This window comes from Python bivittatus, unplaced genomic scaffold (genome assembly GCF_059951505.1).
Source record: "Python bivittatus isolate LINGU-HERP-01145 unplaced genomic scaffold, Pbiv_v1 ctg000850_np1212, whole genome shotgun sequence".
NCBI classification, from domain to species: domain Eukaryota; kingdom Metazoa; phylum Chordata; class Lepidosauria; order Squamata; family Pythonidae; genus Python; species Python bivittatus.
Window position 1 is genome coordinate 65,653,008 of NW_028277112.1, and position 27,784 is coordinate 65,680,791.

The 27,784-nt window shown below is 40.5% G+C and overlaps 1 protein-coding gene across 2 annotated transcripts in view; it reads right to left on the minus strand.

The window, feature by feature from the left end:
* Positions 1-1,191: 1,191 nt before the first annotated feature.
* Positions 1,192-27,784, minus strand: part of FBXO10 (F-box protein 10) — a 37,763-nt gene continuing 11,170 nt past the window's right edge. Inside the window, exons 4-11 of one of the 2 annotated variants that reach the window (XM_007421546.4) lie at positions 18,677-18,826; positions 16,403-16,539; positions 11,301-11,371; positions 9,505-9,657; positions 7,778-8,053; positions 6,554-6,864; positions 4,556-4,737; positions 1,192-2,819 (exon numbers count right to left, since the gene is read on the minus strand). In XM_007421546.4, coding sequence (XP_007421608.1) covers positions 2,642-2,819; positions 4,556-4,737; positions 6,554-6,864; positions 7,778-8,053; positions 9,505-9,657; positions 11,301-11,371; positions 16,403-16,539; positions 18,677-18,826 — 1,458 coding nt within the window. In that variant the 3' untranslated portion in view covers positions 1,192-2,641. The other variant, XM_088130165.1, reaches the window with a different exon arrangement.

Genomic DNA, 27,784 nt, shown 5'->3' on the forward strand with positions numbered 1-27,784 from the left:
TGCATATTTACTCCAAAATGGAATAGTTTCAATGGGACTTTCCTAAGGGTGCATAGGATTTCATCCCCAGCTGCAAAGAATTTCTACAAAACCATGCTGTTTTGTGCATTACCCCTTAAAAAATTTTTTTTTACAATTACCCATACATATGAGGATAAGAGAAACAACCCCATGTGAAGAAAACATTCTCTTTTTTATTAAAATTGCTTCTTTTTTAAAGGATCCTGATTTTACTCTTTCTCATTTTCTAGGAAACAAGGAGCAAGTGTAAAATAGTAAACACGCATAATGAAGGAGAAACTAACTTAGTAGTACAAGACCTCCTTTGTTCCAGGTTCAGCCTATGGCATCTTCATTTTAAAAAGGAATAAAGTAGCCTACGATCCTGCACAAGATGCTAGGACTGGAGTGAACAGGACTAGGTTTCATGTAATTTGGTACAAGGCAAAATCCTATGCCCCATTCAAACTCAACTGGTATTTATAAATGTGAATTATGGCCTGTTGGTTATCTCAAGAACACTGTTCCATGTCCTGTCAACAGATGATAAGATGTAACTGAATGTACAAAAATGCTATTGTCTCCTAATCAAGTCCTCCTGACCATGGTTCTGCCAGATATCAATTAGAGCTTATCAGCTGAGGACTAATGAGGTTTATTTCCATGCTACCCATGCAGCTTAGTGGCAGGGCACACTACATTAGACTTGTCTAGGCCTCAGATGGACACAGAGTTAGCCTCACTGAAGACATACAGTCAATAGTGGGGTTTTTTTTCAGTTTATGTCCTATAATTTTCTGTCCTGTTTTCTCCCCAAACCAGAGCTGATGCGGCAAGTGACTATAACATGTTCACTCAATAATACATATAACCTCTATAGCATCACCAGAGCAGCAATCACATCCCTTTCATCTCAAACACAGTTGTTTTAGTTATAGTTGCATGGCAGACACAAACAGATTCTTCTTCAAAGTCCTGAGATTTTTACCTACTATATCATTTCTTGCCACATAACTGTTAAACATAACAGAAACTCTGAAGTAAAAAAAAAAATGATAACACTAGTCCACTTTGGTCACTTTTAAATACCCTCCATAACCCATTCCTCAGGAATTTCATTAAAAACTCTCAAGAAATAGATCAACTTGCTGAATCACCATATCTTACTTCCCCTAAGACATTAGGCTGAAAAAAGGCAATTACAGTCTAGACCAGAGAATTCCAAGAAATATTTTGCCCAGGAAAATTTCTTGAAAATTGATATATATTTAGGTGCTTACAAAGGCACAGTGTACTTTCAGTTTGCTACTCCTGTATAAAACTATGTTCAACCCCTACTAAAGTTACTGGAAGCTGCTTCTAGAAGTCCATTTTCTCAGTCTTTTAAGACAACATCACCATATTATGGCAACATTGGTATTAATGAATTAATGTAATTACAGCTCTTTCTGGAAAGGTCTTCTGTAATGTACAAGTTCTCTATTTTGCTGAAAACTCAATAAAACAGTTTTGAGGAATCTTATTTTCTTCTCCAAAAAATCACCCTACTGTATTCTGATAGAACTCTAACTTGTCTGTGCTTTATGTAACTTTACATACATATATTTTGTCGTGCTCCTGATCTAATACTCTAAAACCTTAAACAATGCTTGTATCTGTCTACTTGTAAGTCAGCTCTGCTATTCTCAATGGGACTTACTCCTAGATAAATTATATAGGAGCCCTCCATGTGTATTGGATGACAACTCCTATCATTGCAAAAACATCCTGCTTTGGACTGATATGCTCAACACATCTAGAGGGCACCAGATGGGAGAGAGCAATCATACCCAACAGCCAAAACTGGGCTCTTTTCAGCACAGAAGAAAGCAACCCTTGTTTCTGGAATAAAAGGGAGATTAATTTCAAGCTATGTCAAGGCACTGGTGCCAAGCAGACCAATAATAGGTCTAGACATCCAGCATTTCAGTGACATTAAACCAAGTGGCTTTTTGGCAAATTGCTAAAAGAGCGTAAGTTGAAGTGAATCTCCACCCACCCCTCACCTACACATTACCTAAATAACAAGTGATGTATTTGTCAGAAAGGATGCAATTTCTTCTGATAAGATTGCTTGCTTCTGCACACCACCCCCACTTTGAACCACTTGGCTTTCGTGAAAGGCATTAGCTGAAACTGAGAGGAAGGGAAGGGAACAAATCATCTGGGAATTTAATCTCTCGCATAGAAGAGAGACTCCCTCTCCCTCTCCTTTGCAACTACTCCCTTTCGAAAGCTGTAGCAGGGGGAAGTGCAGGTAGATGACCGTGAAATGCCTTTGTGACATCACAATTATTGGGCCAATCCCCTCCCTTAGTCAGAAGTAATTCCAAATAATCAACAAAGGAAAGGGACAAACAGGCATAAGAGCAAGAGGCCTTTTGATGCCACAAAAACACCACTTGGGCCTGGTGCAAGGACGCAGCTGTGAAAGCAGGGGCAAGCTCCCAAGACACTCAGTGGGGCAGAGCCAGCTGGACAATGGACAGTTCCATGTCCATTCACATTCCCATAATTCCCAATGCTAGCCAGTCAACGGAAAAACATTTGTTCAATTTTGCAGTGAACGTAATCAGAAAAATGGAGAAAAATGTGCAAACCATCACAGAATAGTGCAAAAGATACTACCATTGTTATGACAACCCCCCTCCACTCTAGCAGCTATCCTGGCTGTCACATTTGATCCTTTCTGGCTGCTTCCAGCTGTTGACACCCCTCGAGAAGAGCCTTCTATGTGAGGCCTGGCTGGAGGGTTCTCTAAGGTCCAGGCAACATCAGACCTGTAAGAATGAATAGAAATACCACAGTCATTGGTGCTTCTTAATATGGTACAGGAATATAGTTGGACTGTATTCAAGGAAACCTATGTCAGGAGACAACTGTCATTTCATAGCTCAAACTTTCTCAGCTCAGTGAGTTGAGACGCGTTGGATTACAATTCTCATCTCCAGCTAATGTCAGTTGAAGTCATCAGGCGAAGTAATAATGCACATCCAACTAAACAAATATTGCTTTGGCAAGAATGATACTTTGCAAAGTCTGAACTTGCCTTTCTAAAGGAGGCAAGAGCTGCTCTCATTTGGTGTTTAGCTCCAACGATGGAATTATAATCTTTTTGACACTTGCCACGCAACAAGCTGTTGAATCCTGTTATGTCTGCCAACGAACTTAAGACACAGTGCTTATAGTTCTAACTGATTTCTTAGAATCTCTAGTTTGAAAAGCAAAAAAAGAGCTGAAAATTCCTAAGTTTTTTTCTTTATCTTTCAACTAGCTGTACACAGAGGGATAACAAAATACTGACCACCGTCCTAGTGTAGGAAGGGAAGGGGAAGGAACTCTACCCATTAAAATAATAACAACAACAACATGTCAAAGAGAAGCATTCAGCTTCTCCTCCTCCTCACGATATATCATTTGTCTTCTGTGCAGAGAGATTCCCACTATCACCTCAGCAGAACTCTCAAGAACATCACCACCTATCTGCAAACTGAACTGTCAGAATCCATGAAAAGCTTCTTGACTTGACCCTGCTTCATTGACCCTGGATCTGGGAGGCTTAAAAAGATCATCCTTCTGCACATCTGATGGGATCTTACTGGGGAGTACTGTCTTAGAGAAGACAGAGGTTAGTTAGAAGTAGTTAGTTTTATTTCACTTTTTCACTTGGAGTTTTTAAACTTGTTTTTGGTTTTGATATTACAGATGTATAGGTAGTCCTTGAGTTACAACAGCAATTGGCTGGGATTGCCTTAGCTAAGCAATGGGTCGTAAAGCACAATGTCACGTGACCGCATTGCTTAGCGACAATCCCAGCAGTCCCATTGTTATGCCAAGATGTGCAGGTCGTTAAGCAGGGAGGCGGGAGTCCCAGGTAAGGATGCCATGGGGGGGGTCGCAGGGGGATGGGGGAGGCCCTGGGGGGCCTGGCACAGGCCACGCACGCGTTGGGGGAGGCCAGGGGAGGGGAGTGCTGCACTGCCATGCAAGGAGGCTGGGGAATGAATGGTGCAGCGCCGCGTGACAGCAGGGAGGCTGGGAGGACTTACCAGAGCAACTTGCAAACTTCCTTGCTGGTTCCCGATTGACTTTGCTTGTGGGAAGCCGGAAGAGAAGGGCACAAATGGTGATCACGTGACTGCGGGGCATTGCAGCTGCTGTAAATGCAAGCCAGTTGCCAAGTGCCCAAATCGCAATCATGTGACCACAGGGGTGGTGCAACGGCTGGAACTTCGAGGACCAGTTGTAAGCACCACTCATTCAGCCCCACTGTGGCTTTGAACAATTGCTGAACAAGTGGTTGGTAAGCCAGGACTACCTGTATTCCATATGTCCCAGTGTGCTCCCTAGAGTCCTTTGGGACTGGGGTTGGTTGCAAATCCTATTCAATGAAGAAACAAACCACAACTCTCAGAGTTCCTGGATATTGTCATGACAATTAAATCCATTAATTCCCAATCTAGAACTACCATTGACAGAGCTTTTCATTTACTGAAGTTGCTGAAGAACCACTTACTTTTTTCTGAAAGCAAGAAGCTTATTATTCTGAATAACACAACCTTCTGTGCTGGACACTTGCTGTAAAATAGCCTTTTTGCTCTTGCCTTGAAAAATCAAGTTATCTTGTACTAAAGCCTTGGTTTGATCAAGCATCTCAATCCCGTAACCTCGAAAGGAGTGGATTCTGTTCTTGGTTACCTGGAGTGCAGACAGGACAATAAAATGTCATTCCATTGGACAGGGAATATGCGGGATCAACTGGCTATCAAATTTGGAAGAGCATTTAAAGAATGGGTGGTTTTCTGTATTCTTAAGGGACTTCAAGCCATAGAAGCATGTAAGGCATATTGAAAAAGCTTGAGCATCACCAGCAAACTTTTTACTGAGTGCTTTCCATCTTCATGCCCTAAAGACTGGGGCCTTTGTCTACTGTTCAAGGGGGCCAATGTACACAGGGACATATCCCATAGCCTCTACCATTGCCTGTTTGACTTTAAATGTTACCAGCTGGCATGCTGAGAAGCCAAACATCAGCCTCCAGCATCATCTTTATTTCCCATGCTGCTTCCGTCCCCACAATAATGCTTTGGTCTCACAACACATTCTTAGAAAATAAAAGGGTTGGTGGCTGCAGCTCAGTCTACCGGAAGTCCCTCCCAGAAAGGCAGAGATTAGGTGGCATGGAATTAGATGTGATAGGGAGTTATTGGGAGGTGGGTAAAGGTGGTGACAAGGAATATCCTTACCAGTTTGCCTTCTGGAAAACACATATATGGTGACTGGCCAGGCCTGCACTAGCAACTATTTTGCCAGTCAGCAAATTCTCCCGTGACAACTGCTCCTCCCAGTTGTGGTCTTCTGTTTAGATGGTATACTTGAATAAGCTCATGTCAGTCAATTAGGACCCAAAATATCCAGATGCCAGTTGGATGGGTGGGGAATGGAGAGTAGAAAGAAACAGAGAATTGCTTTCTGATCCACTGGGAGTCTTGGGGATGGAGGGAGAAAAAGGCACCTTTTCCTTCTGCATATATATGTGACTGCCTCCCTCCCTTCATATTACTGTATAAATTTATATGTTCAGGTTTGAGGCCCAGTACTCTCTAGTAGCCAATAGCTCAGAATTCCTGAAACTTAATATATCCTACTGGAGAGGGCATGTATGCCAACAGCCCCCAGCTGTTTGAATCCCTGACCAAGTATGCCTTCTGGAGAGCAAGGTTTGATGGCTCCACTTAATTTGGGAGGGGAGATAGAGAGGGAGAGTATGATGCCAAGCAAGTCATGTAGATAGATATGACCAAGCCTTTCCATTTTTTTTTCCTGGAGAGGGGGCATTCTTTGATTTTTAATGGCAGGGAGGGGAAATCTTTCTGTAACTATTTTAGGGTTTATACTAGTTTTTGCATTTCCTGCCTCTAAATGAGGGGAAACTATACCAGCCAGATTGCGTTGATGCAGTGGGAGGGGGCTCTGGAAGCTAGAAAAAAAGGCTACGGAAGCTACATTGCAGCCCTGGGAATTGGAGGGCTGAAACATCGGATTGCCAGTGTATTTGGTGGAAGGATTCACCCGGAAGAACATATACACTTTGCCTTCCAGTGAACACTGAATCCAACACTGGTTTTGTCTCCTCTGTGCCTGTAATTTCTTGGTGCCAGCACAGCACCAATGTTCTATATGAAATTTCTCCCTAAAGCAGCAGAATCCTCTAAGGGAATGATCCAAAGTGTTTACTTGCTGGCAACTTCTCTTGGGGAAGCAATGGATCCTTGCCAAAATGCAAGCAAGTAATCCTCAGGTTTCTCACTGATGTTATTCATGAAAGTGGAGAATAAGCATTGCAATATCCAGAGACCTGAACTCAACTCCTGATTTAGCTGGGAAATCTCACAAAGGGACTTTGAGTTAGCCACCCACCTTAGTCCTGCCAACTTTACAATGAGAGCATCCCTTTTTGGAGAAAGGAGGTGATACTAGCGATTATAATAATGTTCTTTTTTAAAACATTCACCTTCATGTCAGCTGCCTGCAACAGTCTGAGGCCACATCCCTGATTTCCTAGAATGTCATTCTCAGTGATGACCCCATCGCCCTTGGAGGTAACGCCATGGCTGCTGTTGTCATAGATCCCATTGCCACGGAGTTCAACCCGGCACTCGGCTTCCACCAGGACTCCCCCAAGGCTATTGCAAGAAATGCTGTTGCTTGCTATTCGGGTGAGTTGCGAGCTTTGAAACACAGCAACCCCACAGTCCCTGTTGGCATGGATGGCATTTCCAATGATATTCAGAGCTTCGCTGCTTTTGACATACAAGCCAGCAGCTATGGAAAAAGGAGGGGAAGACAGAAGAGAATCAACTCTCTTAACAAAGACAGGATGAGAAGAGAAAAAGCCAAAGTAGGCACTGGTATGCAGTCTAAATAAGTTTCCTAGTTGATTCCTACATTTAAAATAGACGGCTGACCTTTGTTAAACAGGGTAAATTCAAAAATACCAAATGGCAAAAGATAATCATAGCTATGCATTGCAGGGAGTGAGATCACTGGGGGACAAGGAACTTCAGGCAGCTATTAAGGGCAATTTGGGGGCAATAACACGGCAGCATGGATCAGGCATAACAGGGAACCAAAAACGTAGCAAGACTAGAGTATGTCATCATCATCATCATCAACATCATCCTCATACCTACTGTCTGCTGTAGAATCAGCATCACAGTCTACAGCTTAGCTCTCTGCCTCTACTACAATTCACACCTTTCAGCAATCAAAATGGCACATCCCCAGTTGAGGCTCACTGAAGACGTCAAGCAGCACAATCTTCCCTTTGGCATCCCTTATCAATTCTTGGCATATACACACACATACACCCAATTTCAGACTGCAACCCAAATGTCTACATAAGTCAATCAATGAAACTTAAAATGGGATCTTCCCCAACTTCATCTAGTATTGAAAGTAAAATGATAATCGCAAATTATTTAATATCCAGCTTAGACTAAGACTGGATTAAAAGGAGTAAACAAAATCCCTAATGTGTACTAGAAATTAGCATGTGTCTATCCATACAGGTGTCATATAGCAGGATGGCTAACAAAGTTCTGGAAAGGATTAAGGCATCTATCTCTCTATATTATTGTGTATCTGTGGGGACTTTGCAGAAATTATTACGTGGTGGCCCCTTTAAGCTTTCCTTCATACAGTACAAAGCTGGTTATCCAGTTTTGCTAGTGCTCACCTCCATTATGGTTGATGTTGTTTGACTCCACAAGGGCCACACTGATGGGCCGCCGGGAAGTCAAGCGTTCATCCTCACTCTCCAGGTCATTCTCCCAGTTGGCTGCTTCTCCCTCTTCATTGAAGTTCTCATTGCCTCCTTGGTTGACAAGATAATCATTAGCATCATCCTTGCGGCAAAATACCGCAATTCCGTAGATGCTGTTGTGCCCAATTTGGTTATTGGTAACATGGGGAAGGCTGGATGACATTATCCAGACACCACAGCCTTTATTACCTACAAGAAAAGCATGTAAATTTGTCAGGTTTCCTATCATATTATGTAAGAGATTTGGCACTGGGACAGAGAAGCACTTTGGTCCAAGGCTATATACTGGAGCAAACTTCAGGTAGACTGGAACATCTATGCCATCAGCTTTGATCATTGGCAGGCTGGTTTGGAGACCCTTGATTTAGCTGTGCCTGGTATAGATACAAGGAATTTGGCCTTTTGCCCTTGCTTGGTCAACAGCATAGGATTTCTGAAGCCTCTCAGGCACAGCTCAAGTCTCTTGTACCTCCTCAGTGATGGAAATCTGAGGCCCAAGAATGGAAGACACCCATTTCTAAATCTGGATTCAGGTATCAAAAACCAGAGGTCTTCCTATTTTGACCTAACAGTAGGCTTGAGCACCATACAGATGTAATAATTTAACAAGTTCAATTTTCAGTGAATGAATTCTAGTATCACTGATGCCATAAACATCTTGTCCCATTGCCACCCTAATCTGATTCACTTACATGTCAATTCTACTGGAGGAAAATGATTAGACATTAGATTGAATAGACATTACACACATGCAGCTCAGAGGGAAAAATATAAATGAAGCTGGATATGCAACATTGAGTTCTGAGATCTAGGAGCACTGCACAGTGATGATGACACAAGCTTTGCCCATCTCTACAGGAAGTCCTGAGCCATAATGGCAGAAGTGAAAATGACAAGAAAGTTGAACTCTTTATTTTCATTCCAGCCTCAACACACTTCTGTGGGATTTACTGAGCAAAGAATGGGATGAAGATAGTTCCATCAAGGGTTCTACTGAGCTTTGAGCTTAAGCAAAAGTTACATTATCCAGTTTCCCCTTGCAAGGGCTACAGTGAACAGTATCAAAAAGCTTTTTTCACTTCAGCTCTACAGTGAAAAGACTATCCCAGACTTTGTGCAGAAATGGAAAGAAAACCTATCAGCTTCATGGTGGGCTCTTTAAAACATATGCATAGGGGCTAAATGATGCAGGGAAACTGGCTCATAAATCATTGCATAGGTAAACTGGGAGAGGAGGAAGGGGCGCAGATGTGAGCATGGGGAGAAATGTACCATGCACTGAATTTGTTCAGAAACCCTGCAGAAATGGAAGAGAAATCTCCAAAGGAAAAAGGCAGGAGTTCTGCCCATCCTTATGCCAAACACTAAACAATGATCTCCACCACGAGCAACAGAATAATGAGATAACCCAAGTGACAAATGCACCAAATCCACAAGTTTTCACACAATGTAGATACTCTAAAAATGCCTTTCTTTTGGATCTTAATGTTCTGCAAGAACAGCTTTTCAGGCCAGATTCTAATTACATTGACAGTCTTCAAACTGTTCCAGATAGCACTTATTTATTTTTTAAAAACTGTATTTTCCAAATACACCCCACGTTTCATTTTAAAAGGAGATTTAAAACAGTACAGGCTTACCATAAATGGTGTTTCCTTCTACAAGTCCTTTCCCCCGTTCTCCGACAACCACTCCATCTGAATATCCACAGCAGATCAGGTTACTCCTGAGGACAGGATCACCCCCACGCCGGATGTCAGCACCTCCCCATTGGTTTTCTCGGATGACATTTTCTAAAGTACAATAAGAAAAGGAGTCAATGAAGGTTTGTGGAATGGCCATTTTCAAGAAGAATCCAGCATTTCATTTCTAAAGATGCCCTAAATGGAAATTCAACTCAATACCATTCTCCTTTGTGCCAAATCTGCACTATTATTATTAAAGAGTGCTAGAGATAGGATAGCCTATGCATTTCAAAGATCCCTCTGTGGCAGCCACAGTCCAGAGAAGACCACCAGGGAAATACCCTAAAACAGGATTGCAGAAAGTATAACCTGCCAACGCTCATGGGCTCTCCTAGCGGGGGAAATTTAAACGTTGGGATTTGGGAGGGAGGCATTTTGGGAGGGTTGGGGTTCTTTAAATCTTGCAAAGGCTTAATATACCACTGCATTCTTTAAAAATCTCTGACCTCTCAAAATATTGGACAAATCTTTTTTTCCTCCTTTTGCATTTTCAGGAGCAAAATAAGTATCTTAAGCTGTTCATCCCCCCTCCCCCCCAGCAAAAAAGGCCTTTTGGCCCTGCCTACTTTGGCATCTTTGCTTTTCCATCTGTTCTTCCCTCGGAAGGGAAGGGAAGGGAAGGGAAGGGAAGGGAAGGGAAGGGAAGGGAAGGGAAGGGAAGGGAAGGGAAGGGAAGGGAAGGGAAGGGAAGGGAATTTTCTCTTGATCTTTTTGCTATTCCCCCCATAAAATTAAAATAAATATTTTAAAAAATGAAATAAATGTAAACAAAATAAAGCAAGCAAGAAATAAAAGTAGTCCTGGCCACTTTTGGAACTTGTCCCTCAGCATCCCTACAAAGCACAGTGTGCTCCTCAACCACAGAAATGGTAAACTCTGCCCTAGAAAAATGTGGTGGCTAAGTTGCTGCCAAATGCATTTTCTTATGTGAACGAAGATGAAATTGTTGAATATGTGGAGAGCAAGGAATTTAGTCTTCATTTTCTGAGCTAGTTCTGCAAACATATTTGTCATGGTACCACTGGCTTTAAAGAGTGGCCCTGGTACGCCACTTAAGAACTTGGCGGGGTGGGAACGCGGCTTGCAGCCTTTTCAAAATGGTAAAGGTAGTCAATGCACCATTCACAGGCTGCACACAGCACTCATTTTTAGCACTGTACTCCCAGGAATAGGTAGAGTTAAACTGTTCAGACCTGTCATGATATCTTCAATCATATCTATGGTGGCTCTCTAGGTAGGATACAAAGATGTCTGGAAATGTTGCCCTATCCTGCCTTGAATGTTCACAAAAGAAGCAACAGGTAGAGGCTGGCAACTAGACAAGAGGAAGGACCACAACGTGTCTTTGTTCAAAATAAAGGCAGTGAAATGAAGCGCCTGTGAGTGAGGAAATACAGTAGGTGGATCAAGCAGCCTTTCAACCAGGAACTTAGAGGAGGGTTTTAAAAAGGCTACTATCTCCCAACTTCAGTTTTCCATAGGGAAAAACAACCCTTACTTATGTGGCAGGGTTGATGTAAGGTTTAGAGAGAGATCTTTTGTGAAATATTTTGAACACTTTGCAACAAGCACTTATTTTAGAAGATGTGGGTTCAAAAAGCATGAAGCAATGCAGCAATTCAAATTAGAACGCAGTGCTTTGAAGGTGACAACTCAACATCCATCAAATATCAAATGTTGTCTTTTCCTACCTGTGATTTGGCCTCTTCCATTTTCATTCACAGCTATGCCAGCAGCAAGACCCTGGAATATATGGTTTCCACTGGAGCAAAAAGAAAGGAGGAACGGCCAATTTTTACAGCTCATTCATGTATTTGCTCACACGTTTTCCCAGTAGTTCATTCCCATCAAGAGATTCAACCGCTGCAGTAGCAAAAGCACAGACTTTTGCTCCAACATGTACAGTAAAAGCAGCTTGTTTGCTTGCTTGCTTACATTTTTCACAGTCTTCGCCTACATTTACATGTTGCACTATTTCTTGACCTATGTTGTTACATAGGCCAAGATTTATAGTTAGTGTTTTGTCTGAATGAGGCCCCTCTGGCTTGTTCAATAAACTATGATTAAAGCAAACCTGCCATTAATACAATTTGATCCTGCTTCCTTCCTACACCTATCCCTTTCTTTTCTTTTCCTTTTCTCAGGGCAGGCCTTTTTATAGGGCCAGATTTTTAGGCAGGCCAAGTTGAGATAGTTTTCTCACAGAGTGGTTGCAATTAATAGGTGGGACAATCATATAGGATTTCAAGCATGGAGGGAGAAGCCAAGATGTCCAAGTTTTCTTCTTGGCTTTCCAAAGGGATGCTGGTTTTTTTCCCTTATTTTATTTTCACAATAATGGTAACTTTAAAAACAGTTAAACTGAATGCTTATTCCAAACTTTGGGGAATTTGCTTCATAACTGCAAAACTGCATGGTTTATTTACTTCAATTTCTTGAAAGGGTCTCTAGGGGCTGCAAAAATTTTTAAAAGGGGGGGGGATTTGGGGGAACTATGTGGCTTTAGGACCTGCTGGCCTCTGCCATAAATCAATATTTGTTTTATTCCAGGGTGCCATTTGGTGTCACCTCTGGGGTCAGAAAGTATTGAACTATACCTGCAGCCCCAGAGATGTGACTCTGGATAATGCGGGATGCCCTTTTTCAATCCTTTCCATTCATACTTAACCACATGCAACAAGACGAGGACACCTTCAAGCTGATAGCCACAGTTGCCTCAAGGTAAGAGGCCAGACTGATTCCCAACTCCAAAACAAAGAAGCAGGAGCCCACCCCATTGTGGAAACCATGGTCAACTACACTATCCTTTCCCATTCGCCTTATAGAGTGGTCTTCCGTACGACAGGAATCACCAGATTTTAGGCTTGTGAGATCTCTTTTTCTGTGTGTGGACGGTAACCCATGTTGACTGATTCAAGCCTGATGCTGATCAGTCAGTGGATTAAAAAATACGGTACCCCATGAACTATGACAGGGAAGGCAACATGCTATCCAAGGACAGCACTATGCTCTGACGTAGTGCTTCATGCTTGCCAAGCTCCTTGATCTGCTTGACTTTAAAAAAAGGTTTAATTAAAAAAAACGAAATAGGAAGAAATCCAGCATTAGTTTTTCACATTATCTTTATTTGCAGCAATGCCTTTGAACCCTAGAATGTCACTGGATGTTAAGGTGAACATTTGGAGAGTTAATAGCCACCTCCTCATGTTTTAGTCCTTTTTCCCCTTCTAGTCCTACTCTTTATAACTGATTGCCCCTTGAATTACATTTGGGGTCCAATCTCCTGAGATATAATAAAAAGGTCTGTAAAACATTTTTTATTAAGCTAGAATTTTTCAGCAGCAGTACTGGATATCAGTTTAAATTAGGGTTGCATTGGGATTAGACAGTGTTTTTAAACTGATTATTATACCGTTATTTTGTAGATACTGATTAATACTTTATTATTTTGCTTGTATTCTTTATTCACTTATTTTCAGGGCGATAGGGACTCGGGACCTCCAAGATAAACAAGTCAATGCAGAAGGAGTTCTTGGAGTTCTCTGGAAAGTTTAACAGCCACAGGAAAGCTATGTGCTTTCCTGACAAATTATAGTGTTTAAAAGAAAAATGGTTGTACTGTTTGGTGAGAACAATTTGCTCTGGGTAGAAAGGACAAAATAACACAACACAATGGGAACAGGTACAAGACATAAGGCACTCCAGAAGTGAAAAAGCCACCTGGAAAAGCATGAATTGTTCATTTCAAGTGGAGTGAAAACTGCTGGAGTCCAAATTAAGTGGAATATGCCATCCCAGAAGGACTGGAATAAATATATTCACAGCAAAAATTAACCTGGAGTGGAATATTTCATCTAAAGGTCAAAGGAGAACTGATGATTCACTGTCCTTCAGCTCACAAACTCCAGCTGAGTCAAGTCTTGCATAAAGGGGCCGATATTGCAAATTCAAAGAAGCTATCATTGACACAGTCAGTAGTTAAAATCCAGGAAGAACCATTGTTTCATTTTTGTTATATCCTAATGTGAAAATTTATTTATACAATTCATTATCCAAGGAACTTAGACTAGCAAATGTGGTTCCTCACAATCACAACTCCGTGAGGTAGGTTAGGCTGAGGGAAACAGTGACTAACCATCATTTATTGAACCAATTACAACTAGCTGGGTTCCCACAACAATGGATGTGCAAACCACAACCAATTCAGCAACAGAATATTGCCAAGAAGTTGGGTTTGGAGGATTTATTTCCAGAAATTGGCAAATGTCCCCCCCCCCGCCCCCCCTCGCTAGCATGGCATAGTCTGGCAGAAGTTCAACAGAAGGGGAATAGAATGTTTCAAAGAATTCTAGATTCCAAGTCTAAATCATAGAATTTTCCACATCTCTAAGCTAAGATATAAACCAAGCAAATAATATGATAACTTAGCATGCAGTGCAAATGCAGCTATTGACTGGTCTGCAAAATGTTTTGAATTTGAACTGTCTCCAATTTGAAATGCCCTAAATCAAGATTGAGTTAGTGGCTTTGAGAGTAAAATTAATTATTCCATATTTGGGACAGGCCATTCTGATCGTTTGAGAATGTTCTGAGTTCAGAACACTTCTCAAGGGATTAAAATGGTCGGTTTTGAACTCAAAATGGGTACATAGAAATATGAGATGTAGGCAGAACCTGGTTCCTAGTTTCACATTCTTAATCCCAGTACTATATTGACTCCCTGCTTGCTATCAGAAAGGGGACAAAGCTTTCTATATTGTCCCCCCACTTTGCCATAACAGGATCAAAGCACAATTTCTGAGCAATACAGGGGAAGTGGGGGACAGAATATAATTTACATACTGTAGGTTGAGGAACCAAAAGATACTCTGGGATATTTCTCCCATGCTTTTAATTAAAAAAAATAGTTCAGACAGACAATCAGGCCAGTAAAGGCCAAATCAACGAAAGAAAAGAAAACTTCCCAATGCAATTTTCTTCTGTTTCTGAGAATGTCTCCCCAGCGTGCTTCTGAATATTGTTAGGAACATGGACCCAAGTGAGAATCTTTTTTAATACACACAAGTCACTGGGGAACAATTAGTGTAGCAATATCTTCTTAGGCACAACAACTCTTCTTCCTTGTGGAAACAGACTAAACAATTGATGAGGCTGCTTCTTGTTTTGTTTCGACAGCAAAAGACATCTGATTTCCACAGACTTTTGTGAATGCTTGGCTGCAGCTGCTGTTGACACAGCACCTAGGAAGGGAATTAAGTCTCCATTCTGAGCTGCTGATTCTTTTATGCATGTTTCTTCCAGGCTGATTACCAGCATCATTATCACTACTTAGGGCAGCTGCCTATTTAGAAACTTGATACTCATTTGACAGGTCTGCTTTGGAAAAGAGTTTGATCTCGACTCTTACGGTTTGTAGACTCTTACAGTTTGTAGGTTTTTAAAAACCCGTTTTCCAGTTGTCAATCAAGCTATGATGATGGAATAAGCTGTTCTCAAACAGGCACTTAAACGTAACTAGGTTGCAACTGTTGTTTTGCCAAACAGGTCTGTGATTATCTCCATCTGAATTGGAAGGTTAGCACTCATATCAAAAGGATACCACTCCTCATTCACACTGGGAGGAATCAAATCCACGGAGTCATCTCAGGGTTGAGAGGTGCTTCACCCAATGCTCCTGTGTGGATGGCCATGAAGTGAGGGTTTTGCCAGTTGAAAAAGGCTTCTTGGATGCTCTCCATACAGCTCGAAGGCAAAATGTGCAACCCACAGTGATAGGAGGGTGGAGAGGGGAGTGAATATTCTGTCTTCTGCTGCCATCTCCATAGCAGAAGACAGAATATTCACTCCTCTCTCTCCCCTCTCCGCCCCTCATCACTGTGGGTGGCACATTTTGTCTTTGAGCTGTATGGAGAGCATCCAGTAGCATTAGAAAAGCTACTGGGGCATATTGGAGAGGAAGGATGGGCAGAAGGTAGACTGGGACATGTCTACTACTGAAATTAATAAAACTTGGGTAGTTAGAAATTGATTTAGGGCTCAGTTTACACCCTGCAGTAAGCCACAATTTACTTTAAATAATTTGAGGAACAAGCCAGATTGTCCAGGCTCACAGTTAAGTTCTAAACTATACTTTATAAAATCAAACATCATGCTAAGCCAAAACTAAACACAGGTTAAAAGAATGTGCGAACTGCTGTGTTGAAGATGCGTAGGCTCAACTCACTTTCCAAACTTAAAATAAGAAAGTTCTTGTTTATTAAAAAAAAAAAAAAAGCACACCCATTTTTCACAAGGCTGTGATGTGATCACATCACTCTAGTAAGAAACAGTGTCGATCTTGCAAATCTGAATTCCCAGCTAGGTGCTTACAAAAAGGTTGGCTGGGGATAATGGGAGTTGTCATCCAAAAGATCAGGGGGCCACCAGACTGGAGAAGGCTGTTCTTCAGGACAAAGTTGGTTGAATTTTGAAGGGACACATTACCGTCAGGCATGAAGGAGCACACTCTCCTGGACTTTGCTTGGGAACAATAAGCCGCCTCTCTGGAAGCTTACTCACCATGTATGAACGTCTCACTGAGGACCTTTTGATATGCTTCTGTTGAATCTCTGAGGGCGTTCAATGAAAGCCACTCTCTCAAAGCATTATGCAAATGTAAATGCCCAAGTGCCTCCTTGGGGCTCTTAGAAAAAGCAACACCTTTAAAGTCTGCTCTTTAACAGGAGGAAGAACTGTTTCATCAATGAAATTACACCCAAAGATAGCAAGAAAAGGCCATAGCTCAGACACCTACCTTACCAGAGGATTGCCATTATACAGAATGTAAATGCCAGCCTCCTTATTTCCATAGATTTGATTGCTACGGATGATGCCTTTTCCGTTGCCAAGGGCAACGATGCCGGAGCGAAGGCCGCTGTGGATTCTATTACACTGCCATATTATTTTATGCATGGTGGGGAAAAAAAGAATAAAAGGAGAAGACAAGAGACAGAGTGAGGGAGGTCCATCACACTAAATCAAGGACTTGCACCGTCAGCAGGAAGGTCAACGTGCTTTCAGGCCAAGACACCCAGATCTTTAAAAGCTAGAAGCTATTCATTTCAGAAAATCTATGCCCACTTTTGGATCCTAGTGAAGCAAGCCTGACATTTCAGTTGTCACTACAGTACTTAGTAGCAACTGAATGGAAAAAAGTGAATGTCCTGATCAACAAGTCTCAGCTATTCTCAGCTATTCCTCAGTTAAATAGAACATGTGCCTTGCCCATCATTTCTCATTCTTTGCCTCCAATTCTCAGCTATTACGGATCATACGGTCCAGTAATTCCCAAATCAGTGACACTTACAGAGGAGAGAAGCTGTTACATCAACAAGCCCTTTGCTACTTCCCAGTTTCTCCACTGTGTCTTGCACTGCAGTTTCACAGTGGACATTAGCAAATAATCATATTTTATCTTGATTTGTGAAAAGTGTCACCTGCTGATTTTGGTAGGCACATGAGCAAGCGTTGGTTCCTGATAAGTTGGGAATCAAGCTCCCTGACAGAACCTACATTCACAAGGGAGAAGATCAGATGTCTATCTCAAATTTTAAGAATAAGTGGCAATGGAGGCTAAAATTGTGAATGTAGGTGGAGTTATTAAACAGTTTGGGGTCTGCTACATTAAGAAAGATCAGGAGGTTGATTAGTCAGGCATCAAACACCATTTCTTGCACATGTTCCATAAGTAAAAGCATATGTCCAATCAAGTCATTAACAGTGGTGTGCAAAATGTTTTGTTTCAAGTTTGGAAGGCTCTGTTCTGGGTTCAAAACAGTGATCCCACTATTCTGTTTCAAGCTTCAACTGGTCTGGGTTCAAGCTCTAAGAACCTGTTTCAACCTCAAAATACAATTGTGTCAATGCTGAAACAGAGTTATTCTGAGCACAAAATATTGTCAGGATGTTCAGAACAATGTTGGAGCATTTCAGTCAAAAAACTTGATTTGTTGGAGTTTGGAACGTTTTACACACCTCTAGTCCTTAAATATCAGATGCATCCTATCTGATCCCATGATTGCATGCCACTTTTATGCTGGGTAGATCCTGAACTGATGATTTAGGGCAGTGTTTCTCAACCTCTGTTCATCTGTGGCCCCCTTCCAACCTTGTTTTTCTCCTGTGGTCCCCCTGTTCAGGTTCCATTACTGGATACGGACATGGGACAGTAACTGGTATGTTTTCTAGCATTATACTGCAGTATAATAAATTTTGCTTTTCTGTGGCTCCCTCAGCATCTGCTGTGGCCCCCCGTTACATGTTTTTCACCTGTGGCTTCCTTGAAATATCCTAGGGCTCCAGGGGACCATATGGCCCCTGGTTGAGAACCGCTGATCTAGGGGACAGTTCAGCTTGCGAGCATCACCATGAGATGCATCAAACTCCAACCAGGATTCACAACACTCTTATAAATGGTTGTCTCCTCCTTAAAATGAGGCTGCCTTCCAGCAGTAAAACAAGATCCATCTGCTTTCCTTGAGTCACAATCCATGATTCAGCCATGCATAGTACAACAGAGAGCAACTCACTGTTGAACACATGGATTAGATTAGATTAGATTAGATTAGATTAGATTAGATTAGATTAGATTAGATTAACTGTCTACTCAATATATATTCATCATAATACCCACTTATAGTCAGCTCAGTACTGTATTTTACATTAGGAATGTTTTAATACCCTGGACTATCTATAAGCTCAGTATTTTAGCACCACATGGCCCAAATGCAATGCTGAATGAATGGTTTTCGGATAAGGCAAATTCCTTCAACCAAAAACCATCTTCTATGCTGCAGTCAAAGAATGCATGGAAGAAGTGAACGTTAACCCCTGTCTGTCAATTTCCTTTCCCAATGCCCTTTGCCCACCCCCCTCCCCACTCTTCATTCCTGCTCACATAGGCTTTTTTTCCTAACAGGGATCCCAGGCAGAGAAAGACCGGAGGTCAGGGATCTGTAGCAGGAGATTTACCTGCTTCTTCTTCTCTATAAATATCCAATGGCCATTCAAATAAAACAAAAATCAATACCAGGATTAAAGGATTGGCTCCCTTCCGAATGTCCACCCCTGCTTCACAATTGGAATGGATGTTATTGTCGGCGATCAAGCCACTGGCACCGAGGCGCAGAAATATCCCTGAGGTCTTGCAGTGGTGAATGTCATTCTTGAGCATGATGATCTGAAAGGAGGAGGACAGAATGAGTCAGATTTATTCACCGAAAAGGCTGCAGGCAGGCCAAACAAGCGTAGTGCAGGAACAGACCTTGAGGGTTATATGGCCAGTCCCCTTTTCAGTATCAAAATATGGCCACCTCTGCAGTAACTCTGACAGGGTCTGATATTTTCCACTAAGTTTTCTCAATATTACTTCCATCTCTGCAACAACTTACTTCACAGTATTGTATAATGTTTAGAAGGTACTGTACTATGAACACTCAGATTAGGCAGGTCTCTGCTACTGTTTTCAATTTATTGTTAGAATTAGGAACAAAATAAAGGCTTCCCCAATCTGGTTCTCTGCAGAAGTAGTGAAATTCATATTTTAAAATTTTCAGCTAAGCTTTGGCCTAGAATTATGGAAATCAATACAGGTAGTCCCCAGTTTAAGAACGAGTTCTGTTCCCAAGGTCTATCCTTAAGTTGAATTTGTATGTAAGCCAAAACAGTATTATTGTATAATACTGTATAAATAGTATTGTGTAATGAACTCGAACCATTGTGTGTAACTAGAATCACTGTGTATTTAACTCAAATTTTGCTACAATAGGCTCCGTTCTTAACTATGGGTTGTCCTTAAACAGGGCGTTCTTAAGCCAGGGACTACCTGTAGTCAATTCATCCTGACAATTCAGAATATGAGAATGGCAAAGGCAATAGTAAAATCTTAGAAAATGGAACAATCACACAGCCAAATTGCTGTTTTCTCAGTCACTGATCAAGTTAGTCAAAACACAAGTTAAGGTAGCAAGAATCCCACAACTGGCCTACAAAATATTTAATTCAGATTTGTTAACATTTTCCAGTGGTGGCCACTGTTACAGCAGAGGTGAGAAATGTATGTCACTGAATTGCCACTCAGGGAGCTGAACTTCATCTCTGAGCAGCTCGAGCCAGCATGGTCAATGGTAAGGAATGCTGGGAATTATAATTCAACAACTGTCTGGAGCTCCACAAGATCAAAACCCACAAACACTACTTATCTAATCTTCTTCTACATGGATGACCTAGGAGAAACTGGAAAACAGGAGAAATTTTAGAACAAGCGAGATTGAAAAATGTAAGAGAATTCTTAAAAACACGGCATTCCAACCAAGCTGTGATCAACAGACTTATAGACTCTATCTATGAAAATATATAACCAGACTTCATTCACATGGAAACTGTGAGCTCTCCAACTTAAGCATCAGCATAACTGACATAACAGAAAGATACATATAACCCTTGCCAAGCAAGGAACCTCACTTCTCCATAATATCCTGCACTGATCATATTACCTAGCATAGTAATGAAACATTTACAACCCAAAATCTAACTTGAGGAACTCTAACAATACAGTTCACCAACAATGAGCAACTTGTACAGTATTCTCTACTATCAATCTACACTTATCTACTCTAGGATTACAGGAAGCGTAAGTTCCCATGTGTCTGCCACGGATCTTCATGACAAGCTGGCAAAATCACAAGTGTCATCTAAACCATGCAGTGAACTTATGATCAACAGCCATGATTGGCTAAGTTTCTCTTGGCCCTATTAATATTTCCAGACATGAACTCTTCTTCAAGCAAGATGCAACGGATGGAATTCTAACTGAGTCATCTGGATGGCAGAAATGGAAAAAAAATGCTGAGTTAAGGAGTCTTTGGGTTCAATAGCAATGCAAATCTTGTATTTATCTATATTCATCAGACATTTTCTCCTGACTCACACAGGCAAGCCTTCCACAGGATGCACAATATAACATCACCTACAGACCAGCTTTCTGAAATTTAAGCTAGCAAGAGGTAGGTGATGGTGCTGTAGGACTTAAAGGATAATCCTTTCATTTTTTCCCCTTTCTACCTCCATAGGCAGCTATATTTCAAACACTGTAAATCTGTGAGGCTTTGCCTCCCTTTTGAGGAAGTAAGGGTCAGAAAGCAGGAGGAACAAGAATGGGATGAAGCAGCTGAACATCTGAATGGGCCTACTCCTTTTGCAGCACCATTTTGCTGCAGGATTCCCTTATTTTGCCAATTTCCAGACCTGAGAAGAGAGATCACCAGTGGAGTCGTTGTGTTTTTTAAGCCCTAGGAAAGTTTGACTGAGAAGCTCACAAGACATCACTGGATCACGAGTGCAATTTAGTTCTCCAAACTACTGCAACATTTACTGTTATATTACTGCATATTTAGCAGCACTGTCCAGATTTCTCAGAGATGAGGTAGCCATAGTTTCTGTTCTGTACTAGAACAGAAATACACTAAATCTGTTTACTTTAAAACACACACACACACACTTCCATCAAATCAAGCTTGAATCTTGGTGACTCCACAGACACATCAATAACATTTTACTGAAAACAGTACAGTGGTATCTCAATTACTACTTCTGGGGTATTAATCTAATCCACAACTGCAATTTTCTGGTGGTCTCCCATGGAAGTGTAAACTACATCAGACTGACTGGTGTTCATATTTTTCACTGGTATGCGCTAATATATAAGCTCAGTACAAGAAAATATTTTTTCCCACAACAACTCTGTGAGGTATCTTGAGCTAAGAAAAAGTGATGGCCTATAGTCACCCAGTGAGCTTCTGTGGCTGAAGATAGGCTAGAACCTGGAGCTCCCCATTCCTAGTCTAACCTCTTAGCCACTATACCACACTGATTCTCTTATGCCCTTGTGCCTTTCTTAGCTTTTCAGTCAAGAAACAAATAATACTGCCTTCCTCTCCAAAGAGCCCATCCATTCCTTGGGTTTCCTTCTAGTATCTGATCCGAACATGTCCTCTGATTGGAAGAAAGCAATTCTAGAGCACTCACTTTTATAGAGAAATGGGGTGGATTCATCTAAGGGTGAATGATTGTTCATGCAATTGCAGTGGATTTCATGTATTGGCAGGAGATTGAAGAAAATCAAAGATCTGTCTGATCTTAGAAGAACCCATCTCATGTCTTCTGTGTTGACTTCCTTCCACTGAGGAAGCATACTCAGAAGAGTGAGCTAAACCCTAACCCTAATGTAAGGTTTACGTCATGATGGTTTGTTGAATAAACCATAATTTTATTGATTTAATAGCAAAATACAAAAAACCTATACCACCACCAACAAAAACGAGAGTGATTAAAGAATGAAGAAAGAAAACCTAAACGTAATATGGTGATTAAATTAAACATGGCAAAAAAGAGAAAAATAATTGACAAAAATCCATATATCTACAAATAACAATATAAAATTAATTCATCCTTAAGCTTATGATTACATCTAGAACACAGAGAAACATACTGTATTGTCTCATTTGTAGAACACAGAGACTTTTTTTTAAAAAAAGACAACTGATACATATCCTACATCCATTCCTTAAAATCAAGAGAACAAGCTTCTTTCTAAAAACAGCTGTGCCCCAGGCTTGAAAGAGCCAAAACTCTTCATGAAGTGATAAATTTCACATTTTAGGAATACAGTTCAACAGCACACTAAGATACTTGACTATAACATTTCTTTCCAAAATTGTACTGACATATGCAGTGATTTGAAACCAAAATGAGGCTGTGACTAGGCAGATCATATGAATGCTAACTTTCGTTTTGCTTTTTAATGCCTTCTAAACTTGAATTGTTGGTTTCCATTCAAGTGCTTAAGGACCCTAAAATTGCAGGTACCCTGGAGGCTGCTAGAGTATCTGGGCCATACTGTTTAATTAATATGTTTCAATTATATATATTGCCAAGTGAATATTATAGGCAAGTCATATTCGACATACCACCTCTCGAAGTCTTTCAAATATTAAATAAACCATAATTGGCTGGGATCCTTTACTAACTAGAGGAATTTGGGATATTTAAAGAACCATAAATTTAGGATATGTCTCCTAGATAACTTATACAGGTAATTCTTGTTTAGTGATTGCCTCGTCTAGCAACCATTCACAGTTATGACAGTGATGAAAAAGTAACTTTGCGACCAATCCTCGCATTTGCGACCTTTGGAGGTCTGTAAAGCAAAGGAAAGCTGAAGTAAGATCGTAAGCACAGTCACGGTTTCACTTACCGACTGCTTCACTTAATGACCGAGTTGCCGGTCCCAATTGTGGTCGCTAAATGCAGACTACCTATACCTGGAAATGAAAGAGTTGTAAAGAGAATACAGATATAAAGATAATAATGCATAGGTTGTAAGATGTTTTAGAGTATGTGAACTTAATTTCACTTAATTTAATCTCCCTTAAAGAGACTGAAAAAAAATGGAAAGATAATAATACTTTATGATCTGGGAAATAAGACTGTGTCACTCATGTTATCTACCAACAACTATCTGGTGAACATGAGTTTTTTTTATTTTTAATCCATTCAATTGTGTCCGATTCTCGGAGACTGCCTGGACATGTCCCTGCAGTTTTCTTGGCAAGGTTTTTCAGAAGTGGTTTGCCATTGCCTCCTTCCTAGGGCTGAGAGAATGTGACTGGCTCAAGGTCACCCAGCTGGCTCTGTGCCTAGGTGGGACTAGAACTCACAATCCCCTGGTTTCTAGCCTGGTGCCTTAACCACTACACCAAACTGTCTCTCATGAACATGAGATATTATGTTGTAAAGAGATTGGAACTCTATAAGTTTTCAGGCTTCAAAAACATATTGAGCTCTGCCGTGAAGCAGCTGATTCCATTTTGCTTGCTGCTTCAGACTGTAATAATAATAACAAAAACAACAACAATGTATTAGTTATTGATGCTATTTTGATATACAGACCTAATCCTCTGATGCTGACATGATGTGCTTGATTCTGTAACAAAAGTGTTCTAGGAAAAAGAGAGGAATACATCTTGCCTTAGAAAATACTTAAAACATAAACTACTGTTTATGTAGCATCCGTGACCCACACCCCAGGAAAAAGTGATGGTCTCCTTCAAAACCATACGTGTGTCCCATAATTGAAAAACTAACGGTTTTGCTAAAACAGAATCATATTAAGGAGAGGTTCTCAAACTTTACAAGACTGCATTCCCCTAAAATGAATCTGTGTGATTGCCATGAATACAACTAAATGATAAGTAATAAAAAGGCTGGAATTGGTGAATGGTTTTGACAGACAACTAGGCCCATGGGTTAGTCATCTCTCAAAATCTGCTCCAAACTTTGCTCCAGGCTTCACTTTTGGCCAGCCAAAACAGGAGTGAGCTTTGACAGCACCCCTAAGTTGTGTATGACACTCCAGGGGGAGTGACCCCCAGTTTGAGAGCCTCTGCATTATGAGATGTTTTTGAATACAGAGCAATAGATTCCAATCCAACACGTGGCATTTGGCTCCAATGCTGACAAACAGGGGCCTCAGGAGTCATCAAATGAACCAAATGCAAAATGATTACCTGCCTTATCCCACCTAGAAGGCTGAGTGGAAAGCAGCAGAGATAGCACAGTCATACGTACAGAAAAATGGTAGGAATCCTTGCCTGTAGTGGACGCTTAGTAATTTATTTGTTGGGACTATTTTATCTGACAAAGAGCTTATGGTTTGGAGGTAACTGGCTTACAAAACAAGAGGATGCTGAAAGCAAATACATATCACCCTGAGATTTAATTTACACAGGCTGCTAAGCTGAAAAAAAAATTAAATCCAGGCACTGGTTTATTTGAGCAAATAAATGGTTTAAATACGCATGCATGTAATTCTTTTCCAGTCCAATAAACCTTTAAACCCTTGCCTGACAAGCGTAAAGAAACAAATCTACAAATTGCAATATTCTTGCCTTAGCGAGCAGCGCATATCAAAGCTGATAATGAAATTACAAACTCCTTTATTTGCTCATTTAAAAAGATGGCTCACCTCCCCTTCCAATCAGTTAATTAAAATGCAGGAAGAAGAAGGAAGCGGCTGGTCTCCTCTCCCTATTAGTCACTCACTGCTAACCTGGCATGGAGGTCAAGCTTTGATTAGAATATTAAGCCTGGCAATCCGGCATATTAACAGAAAATACTGCCCTTATCCTAGCACAGTAATAGACTGACAGGTGTTTACAGCTATCTTAACTTTGATTGTGATGGATCAGCGTTGGAAGCTTACAAAGGTTGGCTTCTCAACTCACTCAATTGGATCTTACAGTCACTGGCCTGGGAATATGGGCATTCAGCCAGTTTTCTCCAACCTAATGCTTTCTACATGTGCTGGGCAAAAATTCCCATTGTTCCTTATCTAGCACACCCAGTAGTTATGGGCGATTGGCCTGGGATTGTCTACTGATCACTGATCTACAAACTTGGACAATCACAACTTCATTCTGGCCGGCAGTCAACATGAAGACTAAAAAATCTTGAAAACTCTTTTGTTCTGTCCACTATTAGTCATGAAAACTGAGAAAAAATCTCCATGTTCAGAGACAATGTATTTTTTAACACTACATCTGAGAGATAAAATGGGGGAATATGATCACCTCCTTTCCCTGATTCGGTATTACTGAGACCTTTTCTCCCAAATATGATCTTAGGGGGTTGCAGGTCCTGTCCCAAATTTGAGTCAAAGCAGAATTCCCCTCTAAACCATCCATGGCTTCAATTCTCTCCAGGATCCAGTTAGCTCTCTTCCAAGATGGAGTCCCTGTCTGACCAGAAGCCATCTGGTTGGATTATAGCCCCTTCGCTGACTCTGAAAGGGCACAATTTGGAGGTTCTCCAGGACTCATTGCTTCTGCTTGACAGCAGGTAGAGGTTACGGCTGAGAAAATTTTCCCAGATTTAGCTAGGGTGCTGACTTTGCCTTTTGTGGGAAAGAGACACTGTTGACTCATGTCCTCATTTATCTAAGACTGGATTACTGCAACATGTTCTACTTGAGGCTGACTTTGAAGACTACTCAGAAACTGCAGCTAATGCAGAATACAACAGCCCCTATGCTGGTAGGCGGGAGCCATTTCAGCAGCATTACATCAGATACTGCATTGGTTGCCAATATGTTTCTAACTATAGTTCAAGGTGCTGGTTTTGATCCATCAAGCCTTCGTCCATGATACCTGTGGGGCCATCATCTCCAAAGAGAATCTGCTCATCCTGGTGGCTGGTCTGGGAAGTGATACTTTAGGGTTCCCTCTGTCAACCTTCCCAGGTAGTCTAGACAGGAAACATGACCAGATGAGCTAATTCTACTTTATTATAAGGCTACATTTTAACAGAATCTTTCAAGTCTGAAAGTCAAATCTCCCGCTATCTCCTTTACAGCCTGGGAAGCTAGGGAGGGTCCCTTCTGAGACCCTTTCTCTTTCCATTATGCAGCTGGAGACAATGCCCTCTCTTATCTGACCATTTCCTAGACAGCATCTCTTTGCCCCATCTTTCAAGGTCTTTCTCACATACCATTACAACTCTCCTTAGGAGGTTGGAGAGGCATAGGTTTGGAGGAAAGCCCTATCATTGTCTATGAGGATTGGATTGCCCCATGTGTTTAGAGCATAGGGGGCAATGAAGGCTTTCAGGGCTTAAGGCTGTGCTGCTGTTATGTGCTGCTGCTTCGACATACTACTTTTATGATTCTTAGGAGTCCTTTTTTAATTTTTATGGGAGCAGCCCTGAGTCTGTTGACTGGGGCAGGATATAAATTGTGTAAAATAAATAAATAAATAAATAAATAAATAAATAAATAAATAAATAAATAGTAAAATCAACTGTGCAAATAAATTCCCACCACTTTTTCTAATCACACAACACCAATACCCTGGATTTACAAATCTGGCATTCTACCATGGACAAGCCACAATGAATGGAAAGCAGCATGATTAGCTACTGCCATCTCCTATTCCAAGTATCTACTTCACAGGGTTGTTATGATGCCACAAAGGAGGAAAGGAAGAAGGGCAAGAAAAATGAAAGAAATAGAACAAAAACAAACATTTCTTCACACACCCTTTCCCTAAACTTTTCCACTATCATAATAAAAAATAGATACCAAAAAATCTACTAATAGCTTTTATAGATATTTGTTATCAATAAATCAGTTTGATAGGCAGATGTTAAGGGATGAGTGGAATAAAGGATTAGAGGTTTCTATATTGCCTAGACAATGGGAGATGGTTTTAAATTCTATAGCAAGAGTGTCAATGGACCTTAAACTATGACTTCTACAACAAAAAAATAATATTTAGAATTTATTGGACTCAACTATACTTGTATAGAAAAGGATTGTCAAAAACAGCATTTTGTTGGAGATATTATAATAAGAGCAATGCTTCTTTAAAACACATGTTTTTACAATGTCTTATACTTATTAAGTTTTGGGAGAAAGTAGGGTACTATATAAATATGATTGTGCGACAAAAGCTAAAATGTTCAGAGGATAATATTCTTTTGAACTATATACCTAATACATGGAACTTGATAACTGGACAACATAAATGGATTCTCCATGCCCTTACTATGGCCAAAAGACTGATATTGCAACATTGGAAAGATAAATGTATGGCCCCATTTATTCAATGGATTGAAGACCTGATTTCACTTGCCGCCTATGAGTGGATTGCCTATAGGCATAGACTTTGTATGGACAAGTATAATGAATTATGGGATTCATTTATACAAAATATAGTAGGTTAAAAAAAAAGATAGTCATATAAATGTATTGGAAATATATATGCATCTGAATAATATTTGCATTAGATAAATATATACAGATTTGTAACTATTTACTGTTATAATGTTATATTATGCTAAGTTTTTTATTTTCTTTGTTGTATTTTGTCACTTTTATTTTTGTGTTTTGTGTTTTGTGTTTTGTTTTTGTTTTTGTTTTTTTGTTATTAATTAAGAAGCAATAACATTTATTAAAAAATAAAATAAAATAAAATAAAATAAAATAAAATAAAATAAAATAAAATAAAATAAAATAAAATAAAATAGGCCTTTTGGAAAGACAGTCCAAATGATTGTTAAATTCAGTCACTGTTAAATCACAAGA